At 36.5% G+C, this 14041-nt stretch overlaps 1 protein-coding gene across 5 annotated transcripts in view; it reads left to right on the forward strand.

Annotated features, from left to right (window-relative positions):
* Positions 1–5309: 5309 nt before the first annotated feature.
* Positions 5310–14041, forward strand: part of LOC100144872 (ST8 alpha-N-acetyl-neuraminide alpha-2,8-sialyltransferase 3) — a 59448-nt gene continuing 50716 nt past the window's right edge. For 4 of the 5 annotated variants that reach the window (XR_004066093.1, XM_003728339.3, XM_030995984.1 and 1 more), the window contains exons 1-2: positions 5310–5594; positions 11068–11286. Coding sequence is in view for 4 of the 5 variants with exons in the window: in XM_003728339.3 (XP_003728387.2) it covers positions 11257–11286 (30 nt within the window). In the remaining variant the exon portion in view is untranslated. The remainder of the gene's footprint in view (positions 5595–11067; positions 11287–14041) is intronic. The other variant, XM_003728338.3, reaches the window with a different exon arrangement.

Raw genomic sequence — 14041 nt, forward strand, 5'->3', positions numbered from 1 at the left:
AAAGTTCAATTAAAGTTCAATAATTTTGTCATGAATGGAATAGGGCTGTTTTGGTACAATAATCCCAAAATTATCCAACATATTTGGGGCAAGTTTATCCGCAGAAACAGTAATTTCACAACAAAGTTCAATGTTCACACGCTGGCTGGGCATACGCACACACGTCTATCCATAGCATCAATTCCATGTACACACACAAACAGGAATTTTAGACCAATTTTAGTGAAAGTTGTGAGAGCTAAATAAATTGGCGTCAGTCAAATACAGCGCCACCTATACCATAAACACAAAATAATGGCTAAAACCCTTTCAATCCCTCGCACATTTCCCCCATAGTTCAAAACCATGCACTGTGGTGCGATGAAAGAACTCATATATTTCCATGAGTAGTCATTGAACCTGATAAGGATCAAGCATCGCAGGCGATGACCTGCGTTACGACCTCCAAGATTTCAGTATCCTATTTGGATTTCCTCTGGAATTTGGTTCACACCCCCTGGCCAATTCGGCAGACGAAGCGCTTCTCCCTCCAACACAATTAAGCGCTAAGTGGATTACATCTCAATAGGCCTGTTTTCATCAGCTCAAGATTGACAAATAGTCCGCTTTTTCTGATTTGGGAAATAATCCTGAAATTGTGTCTTTATCAGCTCGAGATTTGACCTTGAAACTTGATACTCGAGCTCGAGATATTTTGCTCGGCGTTCGCGCATAGTGCGAGTCTTTGGGCTGGTGAAGACTTACCGGACAAATAGTGGGATATTTTGCCAAATAGCGGGATATTTAGCCCAATATATCTTGGGATGATTATCTCGACCAAATATCCGGCTAATTGCAACTTCAGGCTGATGAAGACGCAAATTAACTAGATAATTTGCGATAGGGATAGTCCAAATAGAGCAGGCAAAAAATTAAGTTTTTCATTTCGGGGGCTCCATTTCAAATTTTTTGGAAATTTTCGGGGGCTACTTTTTCAACTTTCAGGGGCTCTTTTTTCCATTTTGGGGGCTCTTTTTTCTGGGGCTACTTTTTCATTAATTCATCAAAGGATAAGCCTACAGTTTGTTGAGATTTGTTTAGTAGGCTAATGTTTCGGGCTTCCTGCTTCATAATTGCCTATTAAAAAAGAAACCCCTTTTTCTAGCTAACTAAGTTTTCATGCATTGATTTGATGCAAGAACTGTAACATAATAGACCCTAGATTGTGATTATTTCTGGCCATGAATTCCGATAATCATTTTTCAAAGTAAAATTTTCCCAAGAAAATCAGACAGTCTTTTAAAAACGTAGACATTAGTAATACTTTTACGAATTCTAAGCTCAGGTTTCGTAAATCTATTCACGAAACTATATTGAAAAGTGTCAAATCTCTTTGACTCGAGCTCAGCTCAATTCAACTCACACACTGCTGCATAACTACAGCGTAACTCCAGGAAACTTCAACACCGGCGCCGCAGGCGTCGGACGCCTGCGCTGCCGGTGTTGGAGCTTCCTGGAGTTAACTGCAACTCAGCTCAACTCACACACACTACACAGTGGCAATGCACTGTATTGTATGCGTGTCAGTCATGGTGATTTTGTCTGATTTTCTTTACTTTGAAGAAATGATTATCAAAATTACGTAAACATGGCGAGAACATCACAAAATAGGCTTTAATTTCATACCTCTATTCATGGAAAATTTATAATATTGCAGCAATCGTGAATTCGTGATGGAAATTGATTGCAGTTCAGCGATGTTTAGTGGTTCATGGTCTAGATTCAGCTTCTACCAAAACAAAATCGACCGCCAAAAACTCGAGCCCTACGCTCCGTCTCGATCTCGCAACTGCGAAAATGTACGTGTTTTGGCGTACTTGCGTGCGACATGGTAAGCCAGGTAAGGTATGGAATATGGTTCGAGTTTTTTTACAACCGATTTTTGTGTATACAATTTTATACGGAGATTCAGCGCGAGGACCAAGAAATGCACGCAATGAATACACGAAGCTAGAAGAGAGCGCGCGACCGCTCGTAATCGTTACGGGGGCGATTTTAGATCATTTCACTTTTTGATGTCGCCCCCGATATCGGATTTTGAGCCTATTTCGGGGCTGTTTATGGTCTTTCCGGGGCGAATCCGCCCTCCGCCCCCGTGTATTTTTTTGGCTGAAATAGAGGGATATTTGACAATCTCGAGCTGATGAAAACAGGCCTATTAAAGTTTGTTGTGAACTCTAAGCTCTGCTCTGTGAATGCTGAGCGATGTCAGTCATCAACATGCATCCCGTTTTATTTTTCTCCTCTCGGTTAATCACTGCCTGCTCCATTTGACAGGCCTGGTTTACCTTTGGAAAAATGAAATTGAATAAATTAATAAGTGTTTTTTCAGTTCAGTCTTAATTTTTATTGTCAATTAAAGCAACATCCGTAAATTTATAAACAACAGAGTATCATCAATAGAAAAACACATTTTATTAAGCAATTGCACAAAACAAATGATGATAATGAGGGGTCAACAAAAAGAGCAACTAGCATATAAAATGACAAGCAATACCAATTCACTAGAACCAGGCCTGACTCTTATTCCAGGCACTCTCTGGGTCTACTGTGTAAACATGCCGAAAGTTTAATTAAAACTTTATAGCCTTCCTTAAAGGTAATACAAAGTTTTGGTATGGGGTCATGAATTTGGTTCAAATCAACATATTGGAAGCACATGCGACCCTACAATATTCAGTGATCGTTGTCGCGGTTGAAATCAAGTCTAAAGGGATGAAATTGTAAATAATGAACTCTTTATATTGTATAGCTCCCTCTCAAGGTAAAGATATTAATTTAGCTACAAAAAAATGTTTCTTGACTAAAGTTCACTAATTGGCTATTCCAGTTTGGAAATTATATATCACAACTACATATTCTGAGATTTTCATGGTCTCAGCTACCATTGTATTGCTGTAGCCGCTATTTGAAATTTTGATATTCAATTTTTCTCCAAAGTAGAAGTGTTTTATGTTTTTAAATTTTCTAGTGCTTATAAAACATCCACAGGGGCATTCAAATAAATCAAAATTGTAAAGAATCACTATCCAGTCAATTTTCAAGATTTCCCAAATCTTTGTAATACCTACATGTAGTCGTTTAGACTCATTTTTTTAGGCATACATGTAGGTCGTTTTAAGCAATGCATACATACTATAAGTGAGGTTGTGCCTATAATTCAATTGATTAAAAAGAAAATCATATTATAAATCCTATTTCTTGACTATCATTCCATACTGCAGTCCAGTTCAAGTGGGCTCAACTTATCATTGCTCTTAATACTCATACAATGATTTACCAAAACAAGCAGACATGCATGTACCCCCCCCCCCTCACCCGCCATGTCCTCTTTTCATAGATGGTCCGAGAGAAAACTCGCCCTCAATGCCATTAGCTGATTACTTGTGGGAATAGATGCAAACTGTGCTTGTTCTAAAGGATGTGTAACTAGGGAACTGCACAATTAATTGTTTTTACTCTGGCCGGCCTGAACAGACGATGTGTAAGAAATGCTGATTAAACTACCGCTTTGACAATTTCTTTTCTCGTCAAACAAATTCAACTTCAAGTTCAACTTCAACTCAAGTGTTAAGTATTTTCCTGACCAAACTAGTCTTTTAGGATTGCCATCAATTTTTTACAAGAAAGGCCTAAAAAGGACAACAAATATGTAGAAATATCTTTGAGTTTAGAATATTAACCAGAAGAAAGAATATCAGATTAAAAAAATAGTGAACTTTTAAGCTCAATTTGCTGCTGATTTGATAAGCCAGCGCTTTGACAAATTTGTTTTAGTTTTTTGTGCTGGTTTTCAAAAATTCAACTTTCGACCGGAATGCACATTGCACATATAATTCAAAGTGTGAGGCTTTAAGCCGAGCTAATTATGATATCACATTTATAAAGCGATACATGCATTATTTCCGGCTCTCCTATTAATTAGTGTTCAAGAGTACATATAGATGTCTATGTGTATGCGGGAAAATTTAACTTGGTTTTGAGAATCTTCTTTAAGGACTTCCCTTCCGTTGGAGTAAGTTTTATTTTCTGTAACCGAGAGAATAATACAGGAAATGAAGAGTAATTTGTGCATTGCTTTAGCTCTCAAGACTCTTTCTCTCTCTCTGTCTGTGCCTTACTCAATCTACCTTTGTTGCCACTCAGCAGCAACGGATTAATTATCTTGTGCGTCAGATGTGTGTCAAACTGCCATCCTAGCTTTCTTTCAAGACTTAGATTTACTTGTAGTTGTATGACAGTACAGGTGTATGTAGTCTTTTATACATATATAGTCAGCAAGAATTCATTGCCAGTTTTTTTTCTTCATACCAGGACTTTTTTTTGGAGATTTCTAGATCTTAGTTGCTCTCCGCTCCTATTTATTAATTAATTAATTATTTTTTAATTATTTAATTAATTTTTTATTACATTTATTTGTTTATCTATAGTATGTATTCATTAGTTTGTTTGTTAAAATGTTGTATTTCTTTATTTCTTTATCTTTCACTGGTATGTACAGTACTATATTAAAAGCCAATGTTTGGGCCTACATATTTATCAATCATAGATCCATGTACAGTACAATTTACTAATTCAGTGTACTATGCTTGAATATACTCTTAAGCTTTGTGTACCAGCTAAATTTCTAACTTCCTAGTACTACTACTAGTAAATCAGTTTTGTGATATATATTTATTGCCTACACAAGGTTGAATAGGAATTAAGGTTTTGATGAGAAATTGTTACCGTATGCCCAAACTCTTGGCAATTATAAGTGGACATCAGTTGAATGTGTGAACGTTACTTTATGTTTTTATTCCTGGTTTTCCCCGTTTCTGTATGTGATTTCAACAGATTCAATATTTGTTATAAAATTAACATTGTATGGACATTTTATGGACATAAGACAATTACTTTGATACCAGTGACTTTTTCAATTACTTTGAAAATGATTAATTACTTAAAGTTAATACTGCCAATTAATGATGTTTAGAGATTGTGTAGTCTTGTTTTTAAACTATAGGCACCATCTCCCTCGAATGGGTTTGTTTTGAGCTACAAGAATAAAGATTAATCAAATTCTTGTAAGTTTTTACGGGGGGATTGATATGCAGTTAATGGATAAATTGTGCTTCAGAAGCAAATAAATTCTGTTATTGAGAGATTTGTATACAAAGATTTTTTGTCTTTTAGACGCCAGGTAGAGCCTTGATCCAAGGCTAGACTTCTTGAGATAAGAAGTGTATCTCATCCTGTGAATGTTCTATCCCCTATGTGTATGGTAATCATACTCTTCCTGTGTGTTGTTGGTGGCAATACACAACTCTAAGGAGTGTTAATTACACGTGGATGCCGCACTTGGAAGACAACAAGACTTGCTCTCTACGTCTTTCTCTCCGTCCGTCCCTCCGTCTCTGCCCATGCTCATGTGTAGACCTCTCCACTGTTGTGTCTGAGGAGAAGACGCTATCGGCAGGGTATACTAGATATGTTCGGTGTATGTGAACTTGTGAATGTGTTGGATATCGCCACTGTGTCATAATGGACGACAGCAAATAGAAACATGCATGCAGGTAGGACTACATGTAGGAGATTAGGAGTACATGTAGCTTGTTTATTGTGATATAACTGGAATGAACAAACAGAGATTATTTACAATTTGACTTAGACTATGTCTGGCAAAGAGGTGACCACTGACCACTCACAATATAATGTAGTTCATGGATTAACTCAGGATTGTGAACACCTACAAGTATATACAGCAGTGTATCTTTTGGAGATGGAAAATTACCGGTAGCTTACTACAGGTACATGTACATGTAGTCGTGTACTATTTACTTGTAAGGTTTCCTTTTCAATTGTTTCTTTTCTTAGACAGAGTGTATGAAGGTGTATATCCTATCTGTACATATCAAAGTAGGAACATGTACAATGTACTTGTATGCCTTCTTGTGTGCTTCTGACTTCTATTCAAATCTGGTAACATAATGTAGGCCCATCGTGTACTTTTACACATATGTGGAGTTATCATTATATTCTTATGAATCTTATCATGTTTCGTTGTAATCATAATCATGTTTTACTGTAATTGGTATGTTTATTGTTATCATGTGAGATGAAGTTGTTGAAATAGTCTTAATTGCTGATTGATTGCTGTTTTGTAATGTGGATTAATGCCTTTATACCAAAGGGCACTAGCGCATTGCCTTGGTGTCGAACCGAGTTCGACGGATTACGAGACCACTGCTCTACCAACTGAGTAAATTAGAAAAGAAATATAATTATTATCATATTGCACAGTGCCAAGATACTTGTATAAACAGTCAAACCTGCTGTAGTGACCACCTGTTTACAACAACCGCAATTTTTTGTTTCCCTTGAAAATGGTCATTGAAACATGTACAAAAGAAACCTGTACATAAAGACAGTTTTTGAGCGTCAAGTAACGCCTGGCTGTAATGCTCCCCAGGGAGTGGAGATTGTGCACACAGTGTGTGCGGGCAAGCACTGAATCCAATGACCGGGGTAATAGTTTATTTGTAAAGCGCTTAGAGACATTTGTATTAAACGCTATATAAAAATTAAATATTATTATTATTATTATTATTATTAAAGACCACTTTTCTTGTCTCCATTGGGTGGTCTTTATAGACAGGTTTCACTATATATATGTGCTTCATCTTCTGACTAATGATGCATTCATAAGTATTGTTGGTTTTTCTGATCAACAAAATCCACAGTCATTATGATGTCATTTCCTCTTCTGCATATACTTTCTGAGAACTTCAAACTTCAAACTTTCCACTTTGTCTGAAGGTCGTTGCTTTGGAAGGGATGAAACAAATACTGATTACCAATGTTGGTCCTGTAAATAATGCTATTCAGAATGATCTTATCAAGCACTCATATGCTATCCGATACCTTATCAATTGTAATAAAACATTGAAAAGTGTAATATGATTTATCTGTTCAGAGACAGAGGATGTGAACACCTTGTTAGAGTAGGACTTTATATCCTCTTGGCTCTAAACAATGGATGGTGATGAAGTGGTATTTGATAAGCTACTGTTTCATGCAGTCACCTAAAACCACACCTATAATACTGTAATGGATTATTTTCATTTCCTATCACACCCATTTCAAAAGGTTATTAGGTGTGGGATAAGTTTGGTTGATAACAGTTACATAAAGCGAGCTCGTACATGTATAAGAAGCCACTTCACGATTGCAGTCTGAGCATGAGCAGATTAAGGTCATGGCAGACCAAATTGTGAAATACATGGAGACAAAATACTGGTATCGTGCTCATGAAAGTTATGTAATCAGTTTTCGTTTATGCACCGACAGTACATTTATCTGATACACATGCGGGTGGAAGTATTCTTCTCAAGAGGCAAACAAAAGGTATTCATAAAGCACCTCCATCACTTTGGCAGTGATTATTCTAAAATGCACATGTGGGACTTATCCATCGTGTAAAAGATCTGTGGAAATTTTGGGGTCATGCGTTCCGAAGCTTTTTACGAACTGGCTGAAAATCATATTTTGTTGTTGTTGTTGTTTTATATATAGGCGTTTATTCTTTTTAATCAGCTGGCCTTGCTTCAAGTCTGAATGCTTTTGTTGTATCATCCCAGTGAATGCTGTCTCCCAGGTCCTTGCATGCATGAGAAATATATGACTATAGTCTGCCATATCAGACTCTATTATTGAGAGCCAGAAGGGTCTTAATTCTGTGTAAACTGATATGTTGCATCCATTTGGTTATCAGCAGATAATTTCTACTTTATTTATCACATTCAAATTGACTTGAGCTAAACCTAAATACCCGGTAGGCATTTAATATAGAGGTTTGTTAGATATTATCTTGTTCATGTACAGGTTTCTATACATCTGATTTCTTTGTGGTCGATAGTGAGAAGGGATTGTGGTTATATTATCTTTGAAAATCTGATAGAAACCGACAGGAACCAAACTACAATTGCTTACGTTTTGTGGTTTGACTGAACATATACATCGTATGTGACTTGATTTCTAAGCCTTTGGAGTCTGTACCAGATGCATGGGCTGGAATAGGCAGCATATTTGCTTTCATCCATGTTTATTGCATTGCTGTATGGATTTCAAAGCTGTGTTGATTGCATTGCCATATATTTAAAACCAGGAATTAAAAGAAGACAAAAAACCATATAGAAGTATTAAATTCTTGAATTGCCAACTTATTGAGGAGGTAATTGATACGTTGTTGTAATGCATATTCTTGTCATTATATACAAGAGCCTAGATCTTGGCTTACCATATTGTCGCCTGGCTGGCAAAAGGGCGTTATCTCGAACTCCAGGTAAAAAATGAGGCATTAAGCAGAAGGGCGTTAGCACTAAATCGCCTCAAATTTTTATAAAACTGACTTATTTCCAACAAAAAATTGTGGCCGTGTTCTACTATAACATTTCTGTTAGCCTTTTAAGTTTAAAAACAATTTTGGGACAGAAAGCAGTTTAAATATAAAACAAATCTTTAAATGCGAATAATTCGAAAAGCAGTTTTGGAGCTGCTCTCACGCTAACGCCCTTCTGCCAGCCGGCCGATGATATACCCTGATTCAAAGTGATAGAGCCACCTTTCAACACTTTTGTAGTTCTGCGTACCGGTAATCTGATGTACAATCAGTAGCAAACCATGATTTCAGCAGTGAAATATCAGGCTCTCAAAGACAAATATTTCATAAGGCAATACATGTATATTGTCTGAAAAATAAAAAAAGAGAGATAAAGAAAGCAATGAAATTAAAGATCAGTGTTGCTAACTTGGAGAAGAAAACCTAATAAGTTTGGCCGGAAAAGAGGTAATATATTGAATGCACAGAACCTGAGCAAATGTTCATTGATGAGAGAGAAAATGCTGACTGGCTTGTATGTAATTTGGGAGAGAGTGACAGACACACACATAATCACTAGCAAGAGATTCATGACGATGTATATTACTATGGTAAATAACACATCAATCACAAATGTCATATAAAATTGGGGTACCTTAGAAGTTTGAGATGTTCTACTTGCCATCTGTGATTTGTCAGAGAGAGCTTGCATTTGATTCATCTGACTACTAATATTGTGAAAAAGCCTCTTGCAAAATTAATCCAATTAAACAGAGCGAAGATCCCTAGCCCCTCTTCAAATGAGAATCACTTAATTTAACCATGATTAATTAAGGCCTAGCATTCGTTGTAGAGATTATATGGATCTGCTTTATAGTTTATCAGGCTATGCTGTTTGCAAGGTGGACTGACCCCGAACAGGAAGTGCTTGCTGTATGTACATTAGATCTACGTGTCTCTGTGTATAAAAGTTACTACGGTATGTCCTATTTGCAGGCCAATTAAAATGAAAAGGTTAAATTCCACCAGCATTTGAAAGATAATACTATTGTAGAACTTCCCTCAAAACGAAAGGGCTTGAAAATTTATGTCTTTTTGTGGGAAAATAACGACCAGGAAGTGTTTGGGCTATGTAAATGGGTCTGTAAAAAGTCCTTGTCCTAAATGGCAATGATAGTTGCTAAGTGATGAAAGAATATCTTGCCGTCTTCTGGAAAAATGGACAGGTTATTTTTGCAGAAATGGTGTTGATGAAAGGAAAGCTCAACACAAAAGTGAAAAGGTTTTCTAGAGAGGCAGGATGTATTTTTGGCGATATGGTCTTGCAGGATTTCTTCTCTTTCATATTTCAAATGAAAAAAAAATCAATCAACTATCTTTCAACTGAGGTGCTTTTATACTCTTGTGATAATTATTTGTATTGGATAGCGTACATATCTGTCACAGTTTTTCCCCGGAGATAGATTGTATCATAATACAGAATTTCTTCTTTTTTTATCCTAAAAGGAAAAAATAATTTACCTCTTTTCAGCTTTAATAATGAAGTAAAGATGTATTGTACTTTATGATTCACATATTTCCTATTAACCCTTTGTGATGGCTCTCCACAGATCAATAATTACATCGTTAAGGGTTTTGTTATTTGCCTGTACTTATATTGACAGGCCATGTCTATGTACTTTTAAATTGGATACTTGCACAGCTGACCGCAATCAATTAAGAAGACAATCGATTCAGGGGTACCTCATGATTGTCACAAGCATGATTCATCCTATTTTATTGAGTTACCGGTATTATAATACTGAATACTAATTGGCTTGCATATTGTATCCATGCTTGAATTGATAATCTTGTGTACCGGTAGTTAATTATGGTATGTTTTATGTTAATGTTTATATTTTTTCGCCATTGTAAATGTGATTATAAGCACAGCTGGTGTATGTTGATTTTTGTTGACCAAACGCTATTGATCATTAAAAAAAATTATGCAGGAAAATGAGTAGGACTAGGAGGACTTTATTCCACATGGAAGTGTCATTGTCTAGCTTGTATAACTAAGTGGTGGTAGTAGCAGTAGCAGTAGCAGTAGTAGCAGTAGCAGTATTTTTAATGAATGCGCTACATATGTACATTGAAAGTAATGTCTATACCCTTATTTTCTTGGAATATGATACAACGTTTGTTCATACTAATACAACGTTTGTTCATACTTTGATCAGCTAGAAATTGTTCTTCGTACGTGTCTGACATTTCATGATTTTACCTGATGAGAATGTGGATAGCACTAACTATTTTGATTGCAGTCAAAGTACACTGTAACTGATCAAATTGCATATTATTCCTGCGTCATTGGATCAAGTTGCATTTCGGCGCTTATCCTGCATACTATCGATTTCTAGGGGTGCATTTCAGAAAGAAAATAAATGTATTTTACAGGTGTGCACTTGCTTATTCAGCTGCAATGATGTTTGCAATTAATATACTGTAATCAAGAGAACCCAGAGAAGCATTTTGTACATGTAACATCTTATACATGTATATGATTATTTGGTATTGATTTAGAAATTCGATCTTCCTTTATTCAGCTATGTAATTCTACATTTATATCTGTGTCCCTGCTAACATATACATTTATTTTCATGTCTCTCTTTTCTTCTTTTTTGCTACAGACAGTATTTCACCATGCCCGCAACTCAACTGTTACAACTCAACTCAACCGTAACAACTCAACTCAACTCAATGAGGCATTTAAGAAACAACTCAGTCGTGTAGACTGCCTAGCTATACAGCTCTAGCATAACTTAGCGTCGGAGGAGGAAGGAGCGCTGAGGGCGCTATACAAAACCGTCCAACTCAACATGAGGCTGCCATTTTTCTCAGGCTTCCTGGTAACTTCTTGTTCTTAATAATTCAAATGATTTTCTCCCCTGTTACTAGATTGGGAATTTTACAAAGATTATGAAATATTATGTTCCAAAAATTGTCCATATACTTGTCCAGTGTAGCAACAACTACCGTCTCTGTACTGTAGGCAACCTTTATTCTTACAAATCTGCAAGAGACCTACAAATTTAATCATGAGGCACTGAGCTGAAGGTTAATTTTCAGTTAATATTTTCTAAAAATATAGAGTTCCAAATGTTACAAAGTTGCTAGAATTTGTAGTGTGTACATTTAAAATCTTCCAAGAACTATTGCATGATTTTTCATTACACTTTCATAGAAAATTTAGGGGGAAAACTTCAGCAAATCTGTAGTATTACCTTAACAAATTTGTGATTTGAGTAGTACTGGTAGTAGAAGTAGCAGTAGAAGTAGTATAAGTAGTAGTAGTAGTAGTAGTAGAAGTAGCAGTAGAAGTAGTATAAATAATAGTAGTATAAGTAGCAGTAGTATCAGTAGTAGTAGTAGTAGAAGTAGTAGTAGAAGTAGCAGTAGTAGAAGTAGTAGTAGAAGAAGTACATGGTAGACTTCATTGAATGAGTCATTAAAAACCCTGAGATGTTATGATCTTACCTTGAAGTCATTGACAATTGAGCTGTGCAAAGTCTATCTTTGTTTACTATAAATGAAGCCTCTTAAGATGATTACATTATCTATTTAAGCCGCAGGGTCATTAAATCAGTGTTAAAGCATAGCAGTAGTGCCCTTATGACTCCAAATAGACTATACATGTTTGTTACAGAACTAACTGTTGTACAAGCATGACTGTTCGAAACATAGACATGTACGTACAGTTAACCACTAAATTATTCATAAAAAATGTCATACCCTTACAAATTTTTGTAATTTTGGTAAGTATGTGAACAATTGATTTGTCTCAATTTAAGTTTCTTCAGAACAGAACATATTACAAATTAATTCTAAAAGCAAAAAACCCAGCCCCCCTTCATCAAATTCACAAGGGATATGAATAATTTAGTTGTTTAATAACTTTACATGAACATGTACTGGGGTGCAATCATTATATTAATAAGGGGCACAAAGACATTCTGCCTTGAAGCTATATAGCTGGGTGTATACTCTGTCCGGGAGTCGAGCATTTAATTCAAAATTTGTCACGTAGTAAAGTAATTGATTAGACCTCAGGCCTTCCTACGTAGCTTACACATGAACATGCCCACGCACTTGCTTTATATCAATCACTGTGTTTAGAACGTATGGTGTACAGTCTTCAATTTCACAAAGAAGTACAGGTACCAATATTTAAATTCAGTTACATGGATACTTTTGAGAGTTCATTGTATCATACAAAATTGTGCATCTTAATTATGTAATCATCTCAAATGATTAAGCTCTGAAAAAGATTTTTTGTTATCCCTTTCTCACTAACTTAAATGTACATACAGATGAAAGTAGTATACGTACATGTACATACAGTGTACATGGCTAGCTACGCTAAGGCCAAATAAAAAAATAAAAAATGTTAAGCGTCCTGTTTTTTTGAAAAATAGGAAGGAGGAGGCCCTTTTTATTTTTTATTTCAAAATGGCCGCTCAAAATGGCCGCTCAAAATGGCCGCTCGTTACATTTTCCCTGACAGTCGAGGCTATTTTTTTTCAAGATGGCCGCCGACGATTTTTTTTTTTTTTTTTTTAAATCAGAAATAGAGCCATTTTAGCAGTGTTTTTCATGTTTTTTTTTCTTTCAAAAAAAAAAAAAAAAAATAGGAGGCGGCCCCAAAAAGGAAGCGGGCGGGGACGCTAAACATGTATATTTTTTTAAATGGCCTAATGTTCATTTTTTATACGTACAAATACAAAATAAATACCCAACTCCCCCACTCCCAGTCCTCACCCTCCTCTCCCGACCTACATGTACCCCTCCCACAACTGAGCCCCTTCCCCCGACCTACCTCCCCAACCCTTGTCTCTCCACCCCTGTATCCCTACCTCCAACTTCCCTACTCAGTCCCTCATTCCCTCAATCCACACTCCCCCACTCTCAGTCCCCACCCTCTTCTCCCGACCTACCCCTCCCACAACTGAGCCCCTTCTCCCAACCTACATGTACCTCCCCCATCCCTGTCTCCTTACCTACATGTACCTTCCCTGCCCCTGCCTTCCCACCCCCATATCCCCACTTCCAGCTCCCCTACTCAGTCCCTCGCTCCCTCAATCCACTTCCCCATGGCATTCCCTTTCTCAATCCCCCTAGACTCCCAACTGATTTAATCATTTCTTCTCTCCTTCCAGACAATTGATTAAGAAACCTGAGGTGAACACACATATTTTATATGTGCATGGGTGGCGTAGACCTTTCAGAGTCTAAGAAAGCATATCATGCCATGCATTTGGAAATGAGCCAAAATGGATATCAATCTTGGCGGTGATTGGGGGAGGGGGTAAAATACGAGCTTGGGGCCTAGGAACACATCAGTTTTTTTTTATAAAGGAAACATACATTGTTGTTCCGTCTAGGTGCCAAAAGAAAACAACACATTTATGCCTTGCCATTGATATCATTAGTATTCAAGCGTTCAATGTTGATTGAATTCTTACCTTGTATTGTTAACAATAGCATTTTCTTAATTTGAAGGTGTTGACTAGCAAATCAGGAAATTAAATTTACAGTTTGACCTAGTGTTTTGTTTTGTTAACTATAGTTTAATGATATTGTTTGTTTGCTGGCATAATTTCATGA

The sequence above is a fragment of the Strongylocentrotus purpuratus genome, unplaced genomic scaffold (genome assembly GCF_000002235.5).
Source record: "Strongylocentrotus purpuratus isolate Spur 01 unplaced genomic scaffold, Spur_5.0 spur5_scaffold_3, whole genome shotgun sequence".
NCBI classification, from domain to species: Eukaryota; Metazoa; Echinodermata; class Echinoidea; order Camarodonta; family Strongylocentrotidae; genus Strongylocentrotus; species Strongylocentrotus purpuratus.